The following is a 19,335-nucleotide window of genomic DNA, read 5'->3' on the forward strand; positions in this document are numbered from 1 at the left end:
AGCTGGAAAGAAACTGACCAACATGTAAAGCAAACCACCAGTTTGTTTATACATGCCATAACTATACCACAACAATGGACGGGCATGGAAACCAATTCAAATAAAGCTCCCCGCAAACAGTTCTACAGGATTATTGAATATTAATAAACAGTGGAAAGTGTGCACAGCATACACGTTATATATAGATTTTGTCTCCATCCAAAGGTAATTTGTTGTGTTGTTTTTCCCCCTTGCCAGCCATTTAGCAGTATTTTGACATTCTTGCCCCTATAAGCTGCATATAAAGAGTAAAACTAAAAACTTAAATGTATAATTCAACTTATTTGTTCTCATTATCAGCCTATTTGTTGTGAGTTTTGCGTTTGAGCAGCACAAACACAGAAAACTGAATCATTTGGAGTTTCTGATGTTCTTTGTAGTGTATTTGAATTCACAGTGCCACCTATTGGAATAACGTCATATGTTCATGTCTGCGTCTCATTTGCGCTACTGTCTGATCTCTTCAACATAATTCAATATGCGCATGTAGAAATCCATTTAAATGATTTGTTTTGTTTAGTTGCATGTCATCCGTCAACTTAAACAGGCTGTTCTTGATTTATGTTTGCTTGCATAAATAATTTATGTAATGATATCAGTGCAGTGCAAATTTCCACCACTAGAGTTCAGTAAATTACATAAGTAGAACACTTTCTGTTTCAACAGCTGTTGCGATTATCCTTGAATCAAAGACATTTTGACCACATGATGCTGAGAGACTGCAGTTTCAAGCAAATCAGTGTCATGTTATACAATTCCTGAATATAATTATGCCATAGGGGGCAGATAACCAATATGTCTTGATTTGGAATAAGTAAAAGGAGAGTTATTTGTCAGAACTGCCTGACATTTTGGAAAGGCAAGTAGTTTAGAGATAAAGTAAGAGATTTGTGCATTTATACTTAACAACCAGTCACTAATAGCTCTCAATCCGCCTATTATAAGAAGCTGCAAGCTCACATATCAAATTTTAGCCACAATGGAAACTGTTTATTTGACATTTGTTAATCTTAAATTGTTGCATACATTTGAGTAATTCAAAGGAAGCAAAATCAAGGTTCTTTTTACAAAACTGCATTTTATAACATATATGAAAGGCCAGGTGATGTAACTGCTTAAAGAAATTAATCAATTTAAATTAAATTATATGAAAGGGCAACATGGTAGCTCAGTGGTTAGCACTGTCACCTTACAGTAAGTAGCTTGCTGGTTTGAGTCCCGGCTAAGTCAGTTGGCATTTCTGTGTGAAGTTTGCATTTTCTTACCTCCGGGTGCTCCGGTGTCCCCCACAGTCCAAATATATGTGGTATAGGTGAATTGAACAAGCTAAATTGACCGTAGTGTGTGTGAATGTGAGTGTATATGGGTGTTTCCCAGTACTTGGTTGCAGCTGGAAGGGCATCCGCTGTGTAAAACATATGCTGGATAAGTTGGTGGTTCATCCCCCTGTGGCGACCCCTGATAAATAAAGGGACTAAGCTTAAGGAAAATGAATGAATGAATGAATGAATGAATGAAAACATTATGAAACCCTAGAAGGCCACAAGGGAATGCTGGGGGGTTTGGAGAAAAAAACATGCAAGCAAGCAAACAAACAAACATAGAAACAAATTGTAACACTTTAGCTTAAGGAACCAGTTATTGACTCATTACCTGCCTGTTACACTTAGTTGTTTATCTGAAATTGGAAAGTACATAATCTGCATGACCTTATACACCCCCAATTCTACCCAATAGCTAACCACTATAAAAATGGTTAATAAGCAGCAGATTAGGAGTTTGTTGAGGCAAAAATGATAGTTAATGGTTTGTTGATAGTGAGAATTGCACCTTAAAATCAGGTGTTAGCAACATAAAATAAAAAACTAACAAACATTAAGATTACTAAATTCATTATATAAAAACGAAAAAATAGAAAAAAATAAATACATAATACAATATACAAGTAATTATATTAATGTTTAATTAATTTAAAAACAATATTTAAATAAAGGAAGTAAATATAAATAAACATTATAACTATAATCACTGCAGAACAGTTAAAAGCTGAAACAGGTAAACAGCACAGTGGGGTTTGGAGAAAAAGGAAAGTCAGAAAGAAACTAACTTAATAGGACTAACTTAAGAGAAACTAAAATACTTAAGACCCATTTATAAACTATATCTGTATACTTGTCGCCTGTATTGATGGCATTTACATTGCACGATTATTACAAACTTATATATTTTAGAAGTCCACAGACATCTAAACGATTGTAGCATGTTCTTTAAAACCCGAAAAACCAGTCCAACATATTTTTTAATTACTCGTACTTATGATCTAGCCATAACCCTTTCACAGGTAGCTACCTTAGACATGACTTGGTTCATTAATGGGCCAAACAGACTGTTTTGATCCAGCCCTCGGTTGCCTCCCTCTGTTCCCCACGCCGCTGCTCCTCTGTCTGAACACACACGCTCCCCCATCCGGCGCAGAGTGGACGCGGCGCGGCTTAAATCATCTGACGTGTTTTGCGCATTTCCTGAACTGGCGCTCGAGCACAGGGAGGGAGAGAGAGAGAGGGAGACAGAGAGACAGACGGAGAGGGTGAACAGGGAGGAAGACTGCAGTGCAAAGGACTACACGAGCGTGTAGCTCAAATGGTTTCGCCTTCTCAAATCAACAAAGAAAAGAAGCGGCTAAATATCTCGGCGAGTGGATGGCAATAGTCTCCGCGCGGATCGGCAGCACATTGGGAGAAGGAGGAATCCCAAACGCCTCTCCCACTCAACGCCTATTGGAAAACCAATAGTACAAGACGAGCTCCGCTGAAGACCATCACATTTGGGATATCTTCCTCATTGCTATTACCGATATTTTGTCTCTCGGACTCTCGTTCCTCTCATTCAGCGCTATTCCAGACGTACGGAATTCGATTGTTTACGTATGCTTCCCATTACGTGGAAAGACGGACCGTAAACAAAAACAGCAGCCTCTGGTTTTGCATATCGCGTTTTTTGTATCCTATTTGATCGTTCCGTTCAAATGAGAGAATCACGTTGATCCGTGTAGTGGTTTGGGGGATTAAATCATCACCGCATCCATCTATACATGCATGTATACTGATGACGTGATGACATCTACGGGTATAGCGACCCCCTGAATCAAAACCTGCTTTTGAAGCCGTCTGTTCTCTCAAAGAAGCCAGCTGCATCTCGACTGAGCGTCATCATGGTGGTTTTTAATGGAGTGTTGAAGATCAAGGTTTGTGAGGCTCTGGATCTGAAGCCCACCGCATGGTCTCTCCGGCACGCTGTGGGTCCGAAGACCCAGACTTTTCTCCTGGACACCTATATCGCCCTCAATGTGGATGATTCCCGTGTGGGCCAAACTTCTACCAAGCAGAAGACTAACAGTCCGGCTTGGAATGATGAGTTTGTAACAGAGGTTTATGATGGGAAGAAAATCGAACTGTCTGTCTTTCATGATGCGCCCATCGGTTATGATGACTTTGTGGCCAACTGCACTATACAGTTTGAAGACCTGCTGCAGAATGGTAGTAGGCACTTTGAAGATTGGGTATGTTTATCTCACAATTTATTGACATAGTAAAATCGTTTAAATCTCACCACAGCACATTTGGGTGTGTTACTGTTCTCTCACACCCGAGATTCTGGAACACTTCAAAACTAGGATTGAGAATCACTGGACTAGATTAACCAGTGTTTCTCAATCCTAAAGTAGCCCAGCACTGGACATGATGGGTGTCTACTTTTATTTGTCAAACCTGATTTATTTAATCATTTGTTTGCTACTCCAAGCTAATATGGAGGTTTTCAAAGTAATTTTTCAGAATTGAAAATCTCATCTATTGTGTAGGCCATCATTTTCACGGGGGCTGGTTTGTTGCAGCTTCTCCCCAGCAAAGCCCCTTGTTTTCCAGCTCAGTTCTCACGCTCTGGGGGTTTTCCCATTTCTCGACCAAAACATGGTCTGTCAAATCCAGATCACATTTGCAGTTTCCATCAAGTGAAGCTGGTTTGCAAATTGCCTTCATGAGACGTAAGCACTCCCGTGTCAGAGAAGGAAATAATCAATTCTTAATTATGCAAGCTGTAAAGCGAATTTGACACATTGTTTGCTTGAAGTGTAATGTTTCAACACATAATTTATCTTGGCATCTCTTTGGAATAATTATGATAGCCACGGGGCGGCAAAACCATGGAGATGTGTTTCACTTTTCCAGTCACCTTATTTTAGATTTTGTCCAGTTGTATGTAATAGGCCCATTCTGTGAGGCTCAGTTCTCTGGTTTTCATTAGAGTCTAATGGCTCTTTTGAGAATAATTCTTATGATATTTTCTAAGTGAAAAAGGACTAGATGGCAATGCATACATATACTCATGCATTTGTGTTTTATAGGGTTTGTAATAGCGCACAAAACTACAAATGCAGTATCTCAATGTTGAATGTTTTGATGCTGCGGTGTTATATGTTTCAATGTCATGCAAAAATAGTCTCATTTAGCATTCTAATCATGCCTGGAATTATGAGTTGGTCTGTTATATAATCTTCACCCAGCTGAGAGGGTGTAGTGGGGAGTGTTTTGTATATTTGGTCGTTAGACACCCAGGGAAAGGTCAGCATATATCGATTATGTCGCTGCATTGGTCAATCTTCCCCTCCTGTCACTGGCAACTCATGCTGCAAATGTGTCAAGCGAGAGAGTGAGAAGGAAATCAATTTAATCTTTGCATTCCCCCATCACAACTGACAATCTGCCTAATCATAAAACATCCTGAGTTCTCCACTAGCCATGCATCCCACCTATGAATTAAAGGGAAACATTTTGGGAAGTTGAAAAAAATGTGTTGCATGCTAAACCAATTTGCTGATCTTCAAATGCTAACATTAACATCACAAATGGTGTATGATGCTCTTTTATTTGTTAGTCTGGTTTTGGCCAGTGAAAGGGTAATACTACATACTCTATGCCAGTCATACAAAAATGGCAGCAAAAGGGCAGTTTCGGCCATATGTTAATCATGGCAAACGCATCTGACATAATTGGAGCTGAATGTTTTGTCAGGCTTCATAGCCACAGACATGCTTGAAAACATCGATTCAGACATAGAATCTCTGGTATGTCTAATTTTCTAGAGAGGCACAGAACTACAATCTTTATCTGCCATGTCTCATTTATGCAGATTAGCAAAGGCAAGAGTTTGCTTTCTTGAGATGATCGCTGTGTGGACAGAGGGTAAAGGTAGCTGGTGATCTAGCTTGTATGTCTTTCTGAGTTGAACTAGGGCTGGGTGATATTGCAAAGAAAAATTACCATGATATTATGTTTCATATCATTCGATATCGATTTTGTTAACATTTTTTTAACAATACAATTAGGAAAATTAGGATTTTTTTTCTTATTTAACCACTTTATTTTAATTTACCAACATCACTAAGGCAAATAGTAGAAAGAATATTTAAACAGAATATTTCATCTCTTGATAATTATAACCATAAGTGTTAAAGAGACTCTTAAACTTGATGAATAAAATGTTACGAAGTGTGCACAATGGTAAAGGTAGATCAACATCTATAAGACGTGAATAATAAGGATACAGTAATTCTCAAACTCTGTAAGCAAAACAAATTATGAAAATCAAATCTGAGCTTTCAAGTAAATGAGCCAACTATCATTATTCAAATACATACTGCAACTTTACAAATTGTGAAGTTAAATGACAACATTACCCCTATGCTAAAATATCTTTCAGATGGGGAGCTAGTGCCTGGGATGCACAAGAAAAGAAACCAAAAAGCCTCTCTGGCGACATCCTTACATCCTTTTTTATTTACAATCTCCTCACTCCTCACTGTCACCAAACTTGTTACTGGAGGGCCGGTGTCCTGCAGATTTTAGCTCCAACCCTAATCAAACACACCTGATCAAGCTAATCAAGGTCTTACTAGGTGTACTTGAAACATTCAGGCAGGTGTGTTGAGGCAAGTTGGAGCTAAACCCTGCAGGCACACCGGCTCTCCAGGACCGAGATTGGTGACCCCTGCTATACGGCATTCATAACATCGTGTATTGTTATTCTGACCTGAAGTGACGAACGCGTGGTTTCCTTCACCATTTTATATGCGCTTTGTGCTCGCGCTCCCCTGGCATCTCTCATAACCAGGCGACCGGATGGATGACAGACAGTGTAATTATGGATATTGATTTTTATCGCCCAGCCCTAAGTTGAATTGAGAATTTACAAGAGAAGTACAGATCAGAATTTTAATTGAACTGTTGATTTCATGAAACCTTTTTTAGAAAGATTTTTTTAATCAATAATATTATTTAATTCATTTATTTAGAAATAATGGCTACCATAAAATGGATGGAAAAACAAAATAAAGAATGCCATGAATTTATGTTTACAGAGTAAAACACCATTTTGTCAGTGACAATAAAAATGGCTCTGGAAAAAAGGCAGCAGCATTGTTTTTAACACATTGGTAGGTCTAATAGTAAAATCTGTTGACTGTTAAATATGCTGCTTTATATGCCAATTGGCACAGTTAAAATGGGAGAAACTAAGATACTTAAACTAAGATCTTGAAATAATTTTAGGTTTTGTTTTTAACATTCTTTTGGTATTGTAAATATTAATGCACAAGTTAATTTGCGTACATATAGGCATTTTAGTTTGGATCCCCTCCAACTAATTCAGAATGTTGCGCAAACTCATTGGTAATGTGATATTTAAGCATTTTTTATGTTAGAATACATCATAGATGAAGCCTTAGGTTGTAAACCTAAAAGTTTGAAGTGACGTCCCAAATGAATGAATAAACTTACAGTGTTCCTGAGACTGAAAAGGAAACCAAATGAGGCTAATTTTTGGGAGGACATTTGTTTCTTGGCTCGTCATTTGAGCACCAGAGGCTGGAGCCAGACGTCTCCTGAGAAACCCACACTGTTCACATCCAATGAGCTTCATCTGTACATTCACTCCCACTGTTACCCATACAGGTGGAGCTTTGGAACAAGGGAAGCATGCTTACTAATTTAGATGACTCCTCTAACTCAACAAACACAAACAGAACTGTAGAGTAATAGTACCCGCAGTGTTACAAAACTGTTCAGAGGAAAAAAGCAACCAACCAGGACCTCAGACTCTAAAGAAGACGCTGTTGTGTCATGTTTGTTGCTTTACCACTTCTCCGTTGGGTTTGTGGCTTGTAATTGTTCCACATCCACACACTGTGGTCTTCTTGTATACGATGCAACAAGGATTTTTAGAAATTACGCCACTTTTAGGTGCACACATTTTTTTCTTAACCCTTAGCCGATGGGGAGTTAGGTTTGAGTGACTTGTTAGCTGTCTGTGTAGCATTTAACGGAAGAGGTAATTGGATCTTGGTCTTTGTAGATGCTTCTCAGACTCTACTGAGACACAGTCTCCCGTCTTTGTTGTGTGAGGCAGGAAGGGACTGAATAATTTACAAGCCTTCCATCAGCCCCTTTATGGAATGTCTGACCCTGCAGAGATCATCCACGACACCCTTAGCTCAAGTTAGCAACAATCCCATTATCACCAGCGAAAGTGGCCCTTATCTAAAGGTTGGGTTGGGTAACGTTTTGTTTCTTTGCGATAGTGGTGCTAAATTGATACTTTTAAAATGGTATCAGTCTATAAACTGTGCCTTTAAACTATACTATCCACAAAAAAGTTGGAAAACACCAGAGAATATCTTTTATTTTTTATTTAAAGGCACAATATGTAAGATTATTTTCATGTCGCCATGTGTTGCCCATGCAAAACACACTTTTAATATGTTGTGCATTTTTTAGACTGGACAGAGCAACATTATAAAAGAACCTTAAAATGTATTTATGATAAAATAAAAAAACACATTGATCTTCTCCACGTGATCACAACCAGAAGAACTGGTTGACTCTGGCATAATAAAAGCTGTGCTTCTTTTTGCTGCGTTATGTTCTTCTCTCATCAACAATTTCTTCAATGCTCTTGTTTCGCTTTGATGGCAGTCAGCCTTACTCTGCTTCATACTACCATGATAATAAGTTTTGAATACTTTAGCTCATCCATGACTATGATATCTGAAGCAATACCATAGGATGTAATGAAAATGGCAACTACCATGATTTCACACTCGGCATCATCAAAATACATCTTTCTTTGCTGTAAATATGTCCCATCTATTTTTAAAAATATATTTAAATTGAAAGATATATTAAAAGTTAAAAAGTTTACATGAATATAATGCATTAAGTAAATGGAACTAGTATAACTATGACCATATTTCCCTTCACTGGCAAAATTAAAAACTACACCTCTTGTTTTTGTACTTGTTTAAAGTAATGTAGTAGCATTAGCACTGACAACTCATCACGTCTATAATTACTGCTGTCTTTAATAATGTTGTTCCGTTTTTCTATTTATTTTCTGACTGTGAAACAAGCAATGGCTCCGCTAGCTTTATATCTGGACAAATTAGTGCAAACATGATTCAACATTCAAATGATTCAACACATGTGGGATGGTTATAAAAGTTGGCCTGCACACATACAATAAGCAGGTTTAACAATTATTATACATTACAGTTCTATTGCTTGGGGTTTATTGATTAAAGGAACACTCCACTTTTTTAGAAATTTGCTCATTTTACACAATTCTTATAGTTAAAAATTTGAGTCTTACCATTTTTCAATCCGTTCAGCTGATCTCCGATCTCGGCAACACCTTTAGCTTAGCTTAGCATAGATCATTGAATCTGATTAGAACCTTAGACAAACAGTTAGAAAAAAGATTTAGATAAATTTTCATAATTTTCCTGTTTAAAGCTTGACTCTTCTGTAGTTACATTGTGTATTAAGACTGAGAATTTGAAAAGTTGTCACAAGAGTGGGAGTATTGACCTTATTCTTTAATGTGGAAGTGTGTTTGTTTTTGCAATTGTTTTAGAACTTCTGATTCAGTTGCATATGGGAGAAATGACTAGGAATAATAAACCACAGAAAACGGTCAAACTACTTGCTCTACAAACAAGTGTGTTCATGACTATACAGACAAAGTAGAATAAAATAATAAGAAAATCAGTTTACAACATCAATCAGCATACCGAGCTCTTTTTAATGTCTAAAAATGAATGGAAGTGAACGAGACTGGAAGTCTTGAACCAAAAAGATTCAAATGGCTGCGCCCGCTCATATGTGAAGAATCAGGTGAATAGAGCTTAGAAATATCGACGTAGAAGCAGCAACTTTTCATTTTCTGTCGGTCTTAGTACACAATGTAACTACAGAAGAGTCAAGCTTTACAAAGGTAAATAGTCAAACCTTTTTTCTTTTTAGAAAAATGCTACTGGTCTAATCTGATTCATTGATGTATGCTAAGCTAACATAAATAAGGTCCTACCAGATCCAGAGGCTGAATAGAAAAAAAAAACTGTTTGGTAAAAACTCTGGTAAAATTCAACTGTTTAATTACTAGGGTAATTGTAAAATGAGCTCATTTTCAAATAAGTGCATTGTTCCTATAAAAAATGTAGCCTATTTACTTCTTTGTATAAAGAAGTATATTTCCAATCTTCTATTCTATTCTAATCGCTGATTTCATTCAACAATTTAGGCATTTAAATGACCCTGAAATCTGCTTTTTAATATAGTTCGAATACATATCTGTTTAACAGGTGTATGGCACAGTTTGGTACCTAACCCTATCTATAGGGATATCTGTGACGTCGCCCTGCTGCCCAAGAACAGTTACTCACTGAAGCTAAGCAGGGCTGGGCCTGGTAGTACCTGAATGGAAGACCACATGGAAAGATCACTAGGTTGCTATTGGAAGTAGTGTTTGTGAGGCCAGCAGGAGGCACTCAACCTGCGATCTGTGTGAGTCCTAATGCCCCAGTATAGTGAAGGGGACTATATTGCTCAGTGAGCCGTTAAATCGAGGTCCTGACTCTCTTAAATCTCATGGCACTTTTCGTAAAGAGTAGGGGTGTAACCCCGGTGTCCTGGCCAAATTCCCTCAATCGGCCCTTATGTTCATGACCTCCAAATCATCCCATCCACTAAACTGGCTCCATTACGGTCTCTCCACTCCACCAATAGCTGCTGTGTGGTGAGCGCACTGGCTGCCGTCACATCATCCAAGTGGATGCAGCACACTGGTGGTGGTGTGGAGAGATCCCCTCTCATGATTGTGAAGCGCTTTGGGTGTGTGGCCATACACAGTAAATACACAATACATTACATAGATACAACCTTCAGTTACCAAGTTTTTACAGGGGAGTCCTCTATAAAGAGAGGGTCGCCCGTGGCAAGCAGAACTTCTGCTGATGATGTAGCCATTCGTTTACTCTTGTCTTTTTGGGGTTTTTTTTCATTCTCCTTCCTTGCATTGTCCCTCTCCTTCTGTCACTCTGCTTCCTTCACCTTCTTTTCCTTCCCTTCCGTTTTGTTGTCCCGACTATCCTTGTTAATTTCACAGATATTTTATGGTCCTGACATTATATCCAGCCCATTACAAACCAGCTCCAAATTCTTAAAGCACATTTCACCGGGAGTGTTGCTTTAGCTGCAGATAATGAGCTTTAAAGGCCTTCGGTTTCCTTAATGTCTTTCCACTGCATTACAGCTTACATTACACTTATCGATTGCACTCAGTATTTTACAGGTTTATGCCCAGCAGCCCTCTTTCGGTTGTCTCCTCTGAATTGTTGGCCTTAGGTATACAGTGCGTCCTGGTTACTGGACATTGACATCATCTGCCCTCACTTGCACAAATAGGCCAGGATGAGGCTAAAAACCGACTTCTCCCCCTCCTTGGCACACGGTTGCCACAGGAACCCTCATCACCCTCTTGCCAAGCACAGAGCATATCAAACCTGGGTGTTGATTGAGTTCCTTCATCCATCAGTGGTTTCTTGGGAATCTCGTATCTGCGCTTCTAATCGAAAGTGGCGACATGTTGACTTGCACAGACAGAAACCTTCTCACATCGCGGTGTTTGTTTTACAGTGTTTTTCATCAGTTCTCAGATCTGGGGATTTGGGGGGAAGGGTGAATTATGTGTAAGCAGGATCAGTCCATCCAGCAGCACTAATTAATTTTATGAAGCGATTTGATGAAAGACCATTGAAATGTCTTTATATGTTTGTCAAGCTGTTCTGCTTTTATATTGAATCGTGTCTTTCCTCGTTCGTTCTCTTGTATGGTTTGGTTTGTGTGTGTTTTTGCAGGTTTGTCTGTGTAACTGCCAGTTGTCTAGCTTTCACATGCTGCGTTGAGCTCTCGCCCGGGGCATATTGAGCATGCTTGCAGTGAAAGGGAACAATACAGGTGACATATGAGATACTCTGGCAAATATGCCTGATCTGCACCGCTATCTACATGACCCAGTTACTCACACACACTTATACACTCACCTCCACAGTAAAATACACCACATATGGGAGTACCCTCTCTTTGTAGCTTGTGCCAGACGTTGTCATTATTACCAGTTATTTGATTTATTTAAAAAATTCCTTTCAATTGTTTCTTTTTCTTTCACAATTTTATTTTTCAAGCATGAACTTACAGCAAGTATACAGTGTAGACTAGATTATGCAGTTATGCACAGCAATTGTAAAGAGTACAGATGGACAGTGACTACATGACACTTTGTGTTTAATATGCATATTTGTGATTGTTGTTTTTTTTTTGTGTCACCAGAGAATGCTGAAATATAGGGATGCACCGATACCAGTATCGGGTCGATACTTGGTTAAAATACTCGTACTCGTATCACACATAAAATGCTGATACCACTTACTGAGACCACTTAACAGTATTTCACTATGTGAATGTGATTTGTTGTCCTACCTGACTTCAGTGTCTTATTATATTAATTAATGTATTATATATTAATAGCTTAGTCCTTGTAAACAATTAGTTAAAAAATATATATTAACAAATTGATACTGAAGAATAAACTGAATATGCAATGTGATCCTGTGAGGGTATGCGTATTTGTAGCACTATGTCAATATTAGGCATGTGCCGGTGTAAGATTCTAACGGTATGATAACCTTGGATAAAAATATCACGGTTTCACGGTATTGTGATCACTGCTCTAAAATATATTCTTTTCAAATGTTTGGGTAAAAAACAAGAACTTTTTTTTCCTGTTTTGAACAATGGCTGTGTCCCAAATCACGTAGTTCCATACTATATAATACGCTAAAAACAGTATGCGAGCAGAGTAGTATGTCCGGATTCATAGAGTTTGAAAAACAGTATGCTAGAAGTACCTGGATGAACTACTACTTCTGCGAGGTTCTGAAGTATGCATCCGATGGATCCCATGATGAGCCGCAAGAGAATTCATGAATGGGAGCGAAGCAGATATGTCACGTGATGATGACAAAATGGCATTCGTAGTACCTCCTGGCTCATTCATACTTCTCACATTCATACTGTATAGAATGTACTTTTCTATTGGTCGAGAAGTAAATTGTAATTTAAATGATGAACCTACTGAGTAGTAGGCAATTTTGGACATAGCCAAAATATTTTATTTTGCGAAACATTTAAAATATTTTGGAACAGTAAACATGTCAGGTTAAATTATATAAATGGATCATTGACTTCTGCTGTCTTCATTAGTTTCAAAAACACAGATTTCTTTACAATTTAAAATGGCATCTTTGGATATGTTTTCTGCTGGAGAGACTGTTGTCCTAAAAAAAAAAATCTTACATATACCGTCGAAACGTTATAACAGAAAATTTTGGCGGTTTTGAAACCATGACTTTTCCAAACCATGATATTCCTTGAAAACAGTTATCGTCCCATGCCTAGTAAAGATAAAATTGCTTAAAACATCTTAATATTATAGAGAAAATACTCAAAGTTTGCATAACCAACTATTGATTTTATCCACACGTGACCCAACCATATAGTTAAACTTTTTGATTACCTGACCTGCGGATAAATGGCAGGACTATATATAACTAAGAACATTGCATTACAGGGTTTTATGCATTCCCAATATGCAGTGTCATGGGAGTGACTCCATAAGTTAACGTACACTGCACACACTTGTGTGAAGTCTTGGATGCGTGTCAGCCCAAGGATAACTTATCCCTTAAATGCCCTTGCTTAATTGGTAATCGATAAGATTTGCAGGGTTATTAACAATGTGTGTATATTTTGGCTTGGAGCAGCCTTCTGTTAAAGATTTTTGTGCTCATCCTTGCTACAGGCAAAAAATAAAACCTCTTCAAATTAATTGCGCTTTCATTGAAACCAAATCTAAGAAGTATTGGAATCGGTATTCGGTATCTGCGAGTACACAATTTTAAAATAGTCGTACTTGTAAAAAACGTACTCGTACGTTTGTAAAAAAAAAAAGTGGAATCAGTTCATCCCTATTAAAATATGACCCATGTCTGAGCATACTAAAAAAAATATAAACATAAAAAAATAGATCAAGACTACCATTCATCATTATTAATAATGGTTTTTGAGACTCTAATCTCTGTTTTTTTTTTTCTTGGAGAGGAAACCATTGGGTCTGTAAATGTTAAAAATATAGAAATGTATATTAGATACAAGTTATCAAAGAAGCTTAGCCTTCTTTTTGTGTTAATAGTTAATAGTGCCCTATAAAGAAAATCTGCATATACTTAGTCATAGTCGAATAACAAGAGATCACTATTTGGAAATGGCCATATTGTGAGCCTCAGACATCAGTGTTTCCTCATTCTCATGTAAATTGTGCTAGTATAAACACCGGTGGACAAAAAGCCAATCGGAACATGAAACAGACTGTTTCGTGACTATTGGCATGAAGCTATTTTAGGTCAATTACGCCGTTCAGACCTGACGAACAACAGAGCCATCAGGAGATCACCAGCCAAAACACAGACTGATATGTTGCACTCGAGATAGTTCAAATGCAAACCCTAGGCTGTGTTTTAAGATTACAACAATGATCATGTCCTCCATTTGTTTTAAGTGTTAAGTTTATAGCAAACTTACTATGTATTTGGAACTCCTGTATTGAAAACGGGAGATGCAGCAAAAGTGAAAGCCAGCGTTAGTTTCTTTTTAATGCGTTACTTCAGCTAGTCAGAATGCAAAATGTGGGATATAGTTTACAGGAGGGGCATTGCTAGACATAGAGCTCTAGTGGGGCACAGTCAAGCTGTAGTGGCACGTGATCGCACCGGAATGGTTTTCTGTGTGCATGCGTCAGGTTGTTTTTGACTAAGCATTGCTTTTACAAGCGTTGGTTTGACTGTGTATAGAGAATAACGTCTTTATTCTGGGATTAGCACATGCCCCTGGTTTACAGATTATACTTTATACAGTCTATAGATTATAGGAAGAGTTCAGATATAAAAGCTGCTAATTGCCATTTCCGCCCAAAATGAGCTAATGACATTAAGTGAATGCTTTAGGCAAGTAGTTCAACAGATATTTTTGCTTCAAATCATATAAATCCCAGCGTCAGCACATTCAAAAATAACAGTTTGTTTGAAAAAGCCTCTAAACGCCACTTACCTTTGAAAATCACTATGTCACGTGAACCAATCAGGAGCGAATCGAATAAAATGTTTTCAATGTAAGTGTTGCATGCATTCATAATGTTTTCCTGCGCAGTGACACTACTTTGAATGTGTCCTATTTACTATACATTAAATAGCAACTCTGTTTCACCAAAGACAAAGTTAAACAAGATGCTGTTCTTTTATCCCACATGAATGCTATGAGGATAAACAAGAGACAAAAAAATAGACCTACTTGAGTATGGTGGCAATGAATGAATGACAGCTTCTAGAAGTGTCTGAGAGACATTTCGCTTTTTGCCCAGTAGGCCTACCTTGTGTTTTATTTGCTAATGTAAGCTATTTTTTAAAAGATAAATATTATGTATAAAATTATACATTATTTATATTACTTCATATTACCTTTACGTCTGATGAGCCTTTTATACACAGTGCACAGATATTGATGTTTCACAATGTTTTTACACTACATTATTTGAATCTACCAAGCTTAGTTTACAGTGTTTGCAATGTTTACATTGCTCTACTTACATTAAATCTAAATCCCAAATATCAGAAATGAGAACAGATTGTTAAGATATAATTAATGTCAATCTTAATGGTATTGATTAATGCACTACTTACTTGACAGATTTCATTCATTCATTTTCCTTTTGCTTTGTCCCTGGTTTACCCCAGCGGAATGACCCACCACTTGGCAGATTTATGTACTTTTAATTTTAGGTGGTTTGTGTAATGTGTTTTATGTTTGGTAAAATAATTTGTAATTGCATCTTTTGTGATTTTTCAACTAATTACACTGTCTTGTCCCAATCAGTGGATTTAGAGTTTTTTTGCAAAAAAAAAAAAAAGTGGATTTAGCTGGTTTTGATGCTAAAGAAAATCTACCTTAAAAACCAAAGATTTATCTAAAGTGACATTTTTGAAATAAGTGATTTTACTTACTAGCTAATAACCCTTTCATTATCTAGAAAAAAAAAAACGTCTGAACCTAATTATAGGAGCCTGATAGAAAATGCTCAATTACAAAAAAAGAGGTCTGATGGATTTAGAGGGTTTTGCATCTGAACTCTTCATACATTTATTCAGCGCCACACCGAAGAGGCATAAGGCATGTCTAATTTTACCTTGTTATTTCATCATGTTTATTGTAAAATTTGCCAAAATTTGTTTGTTGTAAATAAAAAAAAAAAATTAAATTGTAACACATATGTAGACTGCTGCTGAGACTTCAGCTCTGCACAAGACGTTTGACCAGCGGAGAAATTAAAATGGTCATGCCCAACTGAGCCTGGTTTCTCTCAAGGTTTTTTTTCTTCACTTCCGCCTTTAGTGAAGTTTTTTTTCCCTCTCCGCTGTCGCCACTGGCTTGCATGGTTCAGGATCTGTAGAGCTGCGCATCGTTGGATTTGCTCTTCAGTATTTGGACTCTCAGTAGTGATTATTAAACCACACTGAACTGAGCTAAACTGAACTGAACTTAAACACTACAAACTGAACTACACTGTTCCTATTTACTGTGACCTTTTATGTGAAGCTGCTTTGACACAATCTACATTGTATAAGCGCTATACAAATAAAGGTGAATTGAATAGACTGCTAAGTATTGTGTTTAATGAACCTCTCTAATTACTCAGCTTTTACTGTGATTTTTCTCAAGTGAAAGAATAGCAACTCTTCATTAAATGTCATCTGCTTATGCAGAGGTTGATAATACTATTGGCTAGGCCTGTGCGATTTGGGGAAAATATCTGATTATCTAAATTTTTTATTATTTTACTTGCCGATTTCTTACTGCTTAGTGTTAGTTAAAAAAGGAATGAACAGATATTAACTTACTTAAACATTTATTCAAATTTGTTTTTAAATATTTAGAAATAAAACAATTTTTTTCTTTAGAGAAAACAGTAAACGCAAATAAAATGGCCTTACCTTTCTGTAAACAAGTTGAACTCAAATTAGAGAGATAGTGTAGCTTATTGTAAAAACCAAAAAATAATTATAAAAATACAGAACACTCAGCAAACTAACATGGCTGAAACAACTCTGAAATTGTACTTTGCTGTTGCTTGCTACTAGATTGTCACAATACTTTCAGTCAACTTTTTAGCAAGACACTCCTCATTTAGCCGCCTGTAGTGCTTTTTTAGGTGCTGGTTGTTGTATTTTCTTGTGCTGGGGCAACAGTTCTTACAAAGTACCTGTTTTTGTTGAAACCAAAATATTCTCATATTGTCGATGTCCTGTTTTTCTTAATTTGTCTATTAATACTTCTGAAGCAAATGTCATCATCCCACTCGCTTTCCTGTTTTTTGTTTTAGTTTTTATTTTTTATCGTGGGCATTACCCATAGTTTGGTTGCACAATTCTGATTGGGCAGAACGAAAGTGTGCTCACTCATTTGGCTAGTATACATATATATTTCATATTGCAGCCTGTTTAGATTAGCTAATCGTAATGTTTCAAATCACTATTGCGGTTTTATTTCGATTAATCATACAGCCCTAAATATGGGGCAGCACAGTGGCGTAGTGGGTAGCACAATCGCCTCACAGCAAGACAGCATGTTCTCCCCGTGTTTGCGTGAGTTTCCTCCGGGTGCTCCGGTTTCCCCTACAGTCCAAAGACATGTGCTATATGAATTGGGTAAGCTAAACTGTCCGTAGTGTATGTGTGTCAGTGAGTGTGTATGGATGTTTCCCAGTGATGGGTTGCAGCTGTAAGGGCATCCACTGCATAAAACATATGCTGGAAAAGTTGGCGGTTCATTCCGCTGTGGCGGCCCCAGATTAATAAAGGGACTAAGCCGAAAAGAAAATGAATGAGTAAATGTTCCAAATATGGTCAATATAGACCTTCTGATTATGTAGGTGTATTTTATGGAGTAATAAGTGAGCATATAAAACCATTTCTGGAGAATATTTGAACTTGCCAAAACCACATAGCTACTGTGTAGATATCAGAGAACAATTTAACTCATTAAATCAATGCTGTAAATGGCAACATTAAGCTTAAAGTAAATTGAAAAAATATATATATATGTCTGTTTATCTCCATCCCTTATCTAAAGGAGTTATGGACTACATAAAAGAATGGCATAAATGGGGTTTAACTGTTGGCAGATTCCTGACATCCTTTTGCTAAAGAAGAGCTTGTATGGCCCACAGTGGGACCAGAATCTCCCATCAAATCTGCAGTCATCTTCTCTGCAGGAGCCAACAACAGACTTGAATCCTCTCAGCACCCTATTCACACTCTGCATGTTCACTCACACACACAGATCAGTGCAACAACCATTGGCTCACGTGTGTGTGTGTGTGTGTGCTCGTTTTATGCCCGAGATTAAATCAAAGTAATTCACACCTAATGATGTTTGAAACACAAAGGCTCGTAGTCTGTTCCTGTGCTTACACAAGTGTTTTATCATTAGACGGCTGTTTTCGTTTTGTCGGCTCTCTTTTTGCACTATTTACTAAATTAAAGCCGTGAAGGCCTCTCAGGACCCGGTGTTTATTCAAACTGAATTCCAATCAGACCTTCAAAGGCTCCCATTATTAGTCTGTATCATGTATTATGCACAATTAGCCCCGGTGTGGTGTCTTATTAGTAATTCATGGAGCTCTGAAGGTTTCACTCAGAGCCGGTGTGTTCGCAGAGCTGAATGTTGCTCGTATGGCCACGTCTGTGCGATTTTTGGAGTGTGAATGGGAGCTGTGCTTGCCGACCGGCCACCATGCTGAGGCTCTGCTGTTGACAGATGGACGTAGGAGGACTGTTGCAGAGCTCAAACTGTCTTAGAGAGACAGGAAGAAACGGATGAAGAGAGTAGAGGAGGAAAGGGTGAAATCGAGGAGGAGGAGAAGGAGAAGGAGAGAAAGTGTTCCTTGATGCTTAATCATAGTGGAGAGATTCATTTAAATCAGTGGCACATGTGTTTAAAACTCTCCTGGACCTACTTTTGGTTTCCCAAGACGGTCTTAATTCGTGGTATTTATGTCTCTGATGAGTCTCAGTTCCTTTCTTCCCTTGTCAAATCAACAGGACTAACAGATTAATGTGATGGAGTGTGTGAACATGGCATCACCACTTTCATATTTCATTTTCAAAAAAGATGGAAAATAAAAACAGCCATATTTTCTGGAAAGTTCTGGGATTGACGCATCTTTTTTTATATTTAGTCCTGAGACGCGGATCCATAAATCGCATCCACCTCCATGTGCCGCAGTAGTGCTGGATGTACAAGGTAGAGATTTCGCATGAGCTGTTTACCCAGTGCATCATATCATCCAATTCAAACTTTGTTTACTTAAAAATGTTAGTTTTCCTAGAAATGAAAGTCCTGTCATCATTTATAAATCCTCATGTAATGTCAAACTTGGTTACTTCTGTGAAAAAGAAAACATAAGATTAAGTTAACATAAGATTAAGAAATTAGATTAATTATTAGAAAAAGATAAGTCTAAGTTAGGGCTGGGTAATATTCCCACAAATCATTATAATAAGATTTACATGTCAGTCTATATTAATAATCATAAATGTATCGCCATAAAGGTCAAATTTCTAAGTTTAAAAGCTTTTTTTCCTTCTGAGTGAAAGTTGTTTAATTGTGGTTTTATAAGTACATTACAAAACATTGGCCAAACAGTAAACATAAAACATATATTCTATTATATACAGTTGAAGTCAGAATTATTAGCCCCCCTGTTTATTTTTTTCATTAAATTTCTGTTAAATGGAGA

The 19,335-nt window shown here is 37.4% G+C and overlaps 1 protein-coding gene across 5 annotated transcripts in view; it reads left to right on the forward strand.

Moving 5' to 3' along the window:
• The first annotated feature begins 2,470 nt into the window (after positions 1–2,470).
• prkcea (protein kinase C, epsilon a) overlaps positions 2,471–19,335 on the forward strand; it is a 148,642-nt gene continuing 131,777 nt past the window's right edge. The window contains exon 1 of one of the 5 annotated variants that reach the window (XM_056469771.1): positions 2,471–3,598. In XM_056469771.1, coding sequence (XP_056325746.1) covers positions 3,251–3,598 — 348 coding nt within the window. In that variant the 5' untranslated portion in view covers positions 2,471–3,250. The remainder of the gene's footprint in view (positions 3,599–19,335) is intronic. The other 4 variants (XM_056469770.1, XM_056469769.1, XM_056469768.1 and 1 more) reach the window with 4 other exon arrangements.

The sequence above is a fragment of the Danio aesculapii genome, chromosome 12 (genome assembly GCF_903798145.1).
Source record: "Danio aesculapii chromosome 12, fDanAes4.1, whole genome shotgun sequence".
In the NCBI taxonomy this organism is placed as follows: Eukaryota; Metazoa; Chordata; class Actinopteri; order Cypriniformes; family Danionidae; genus Danio; species Danio aesculapii.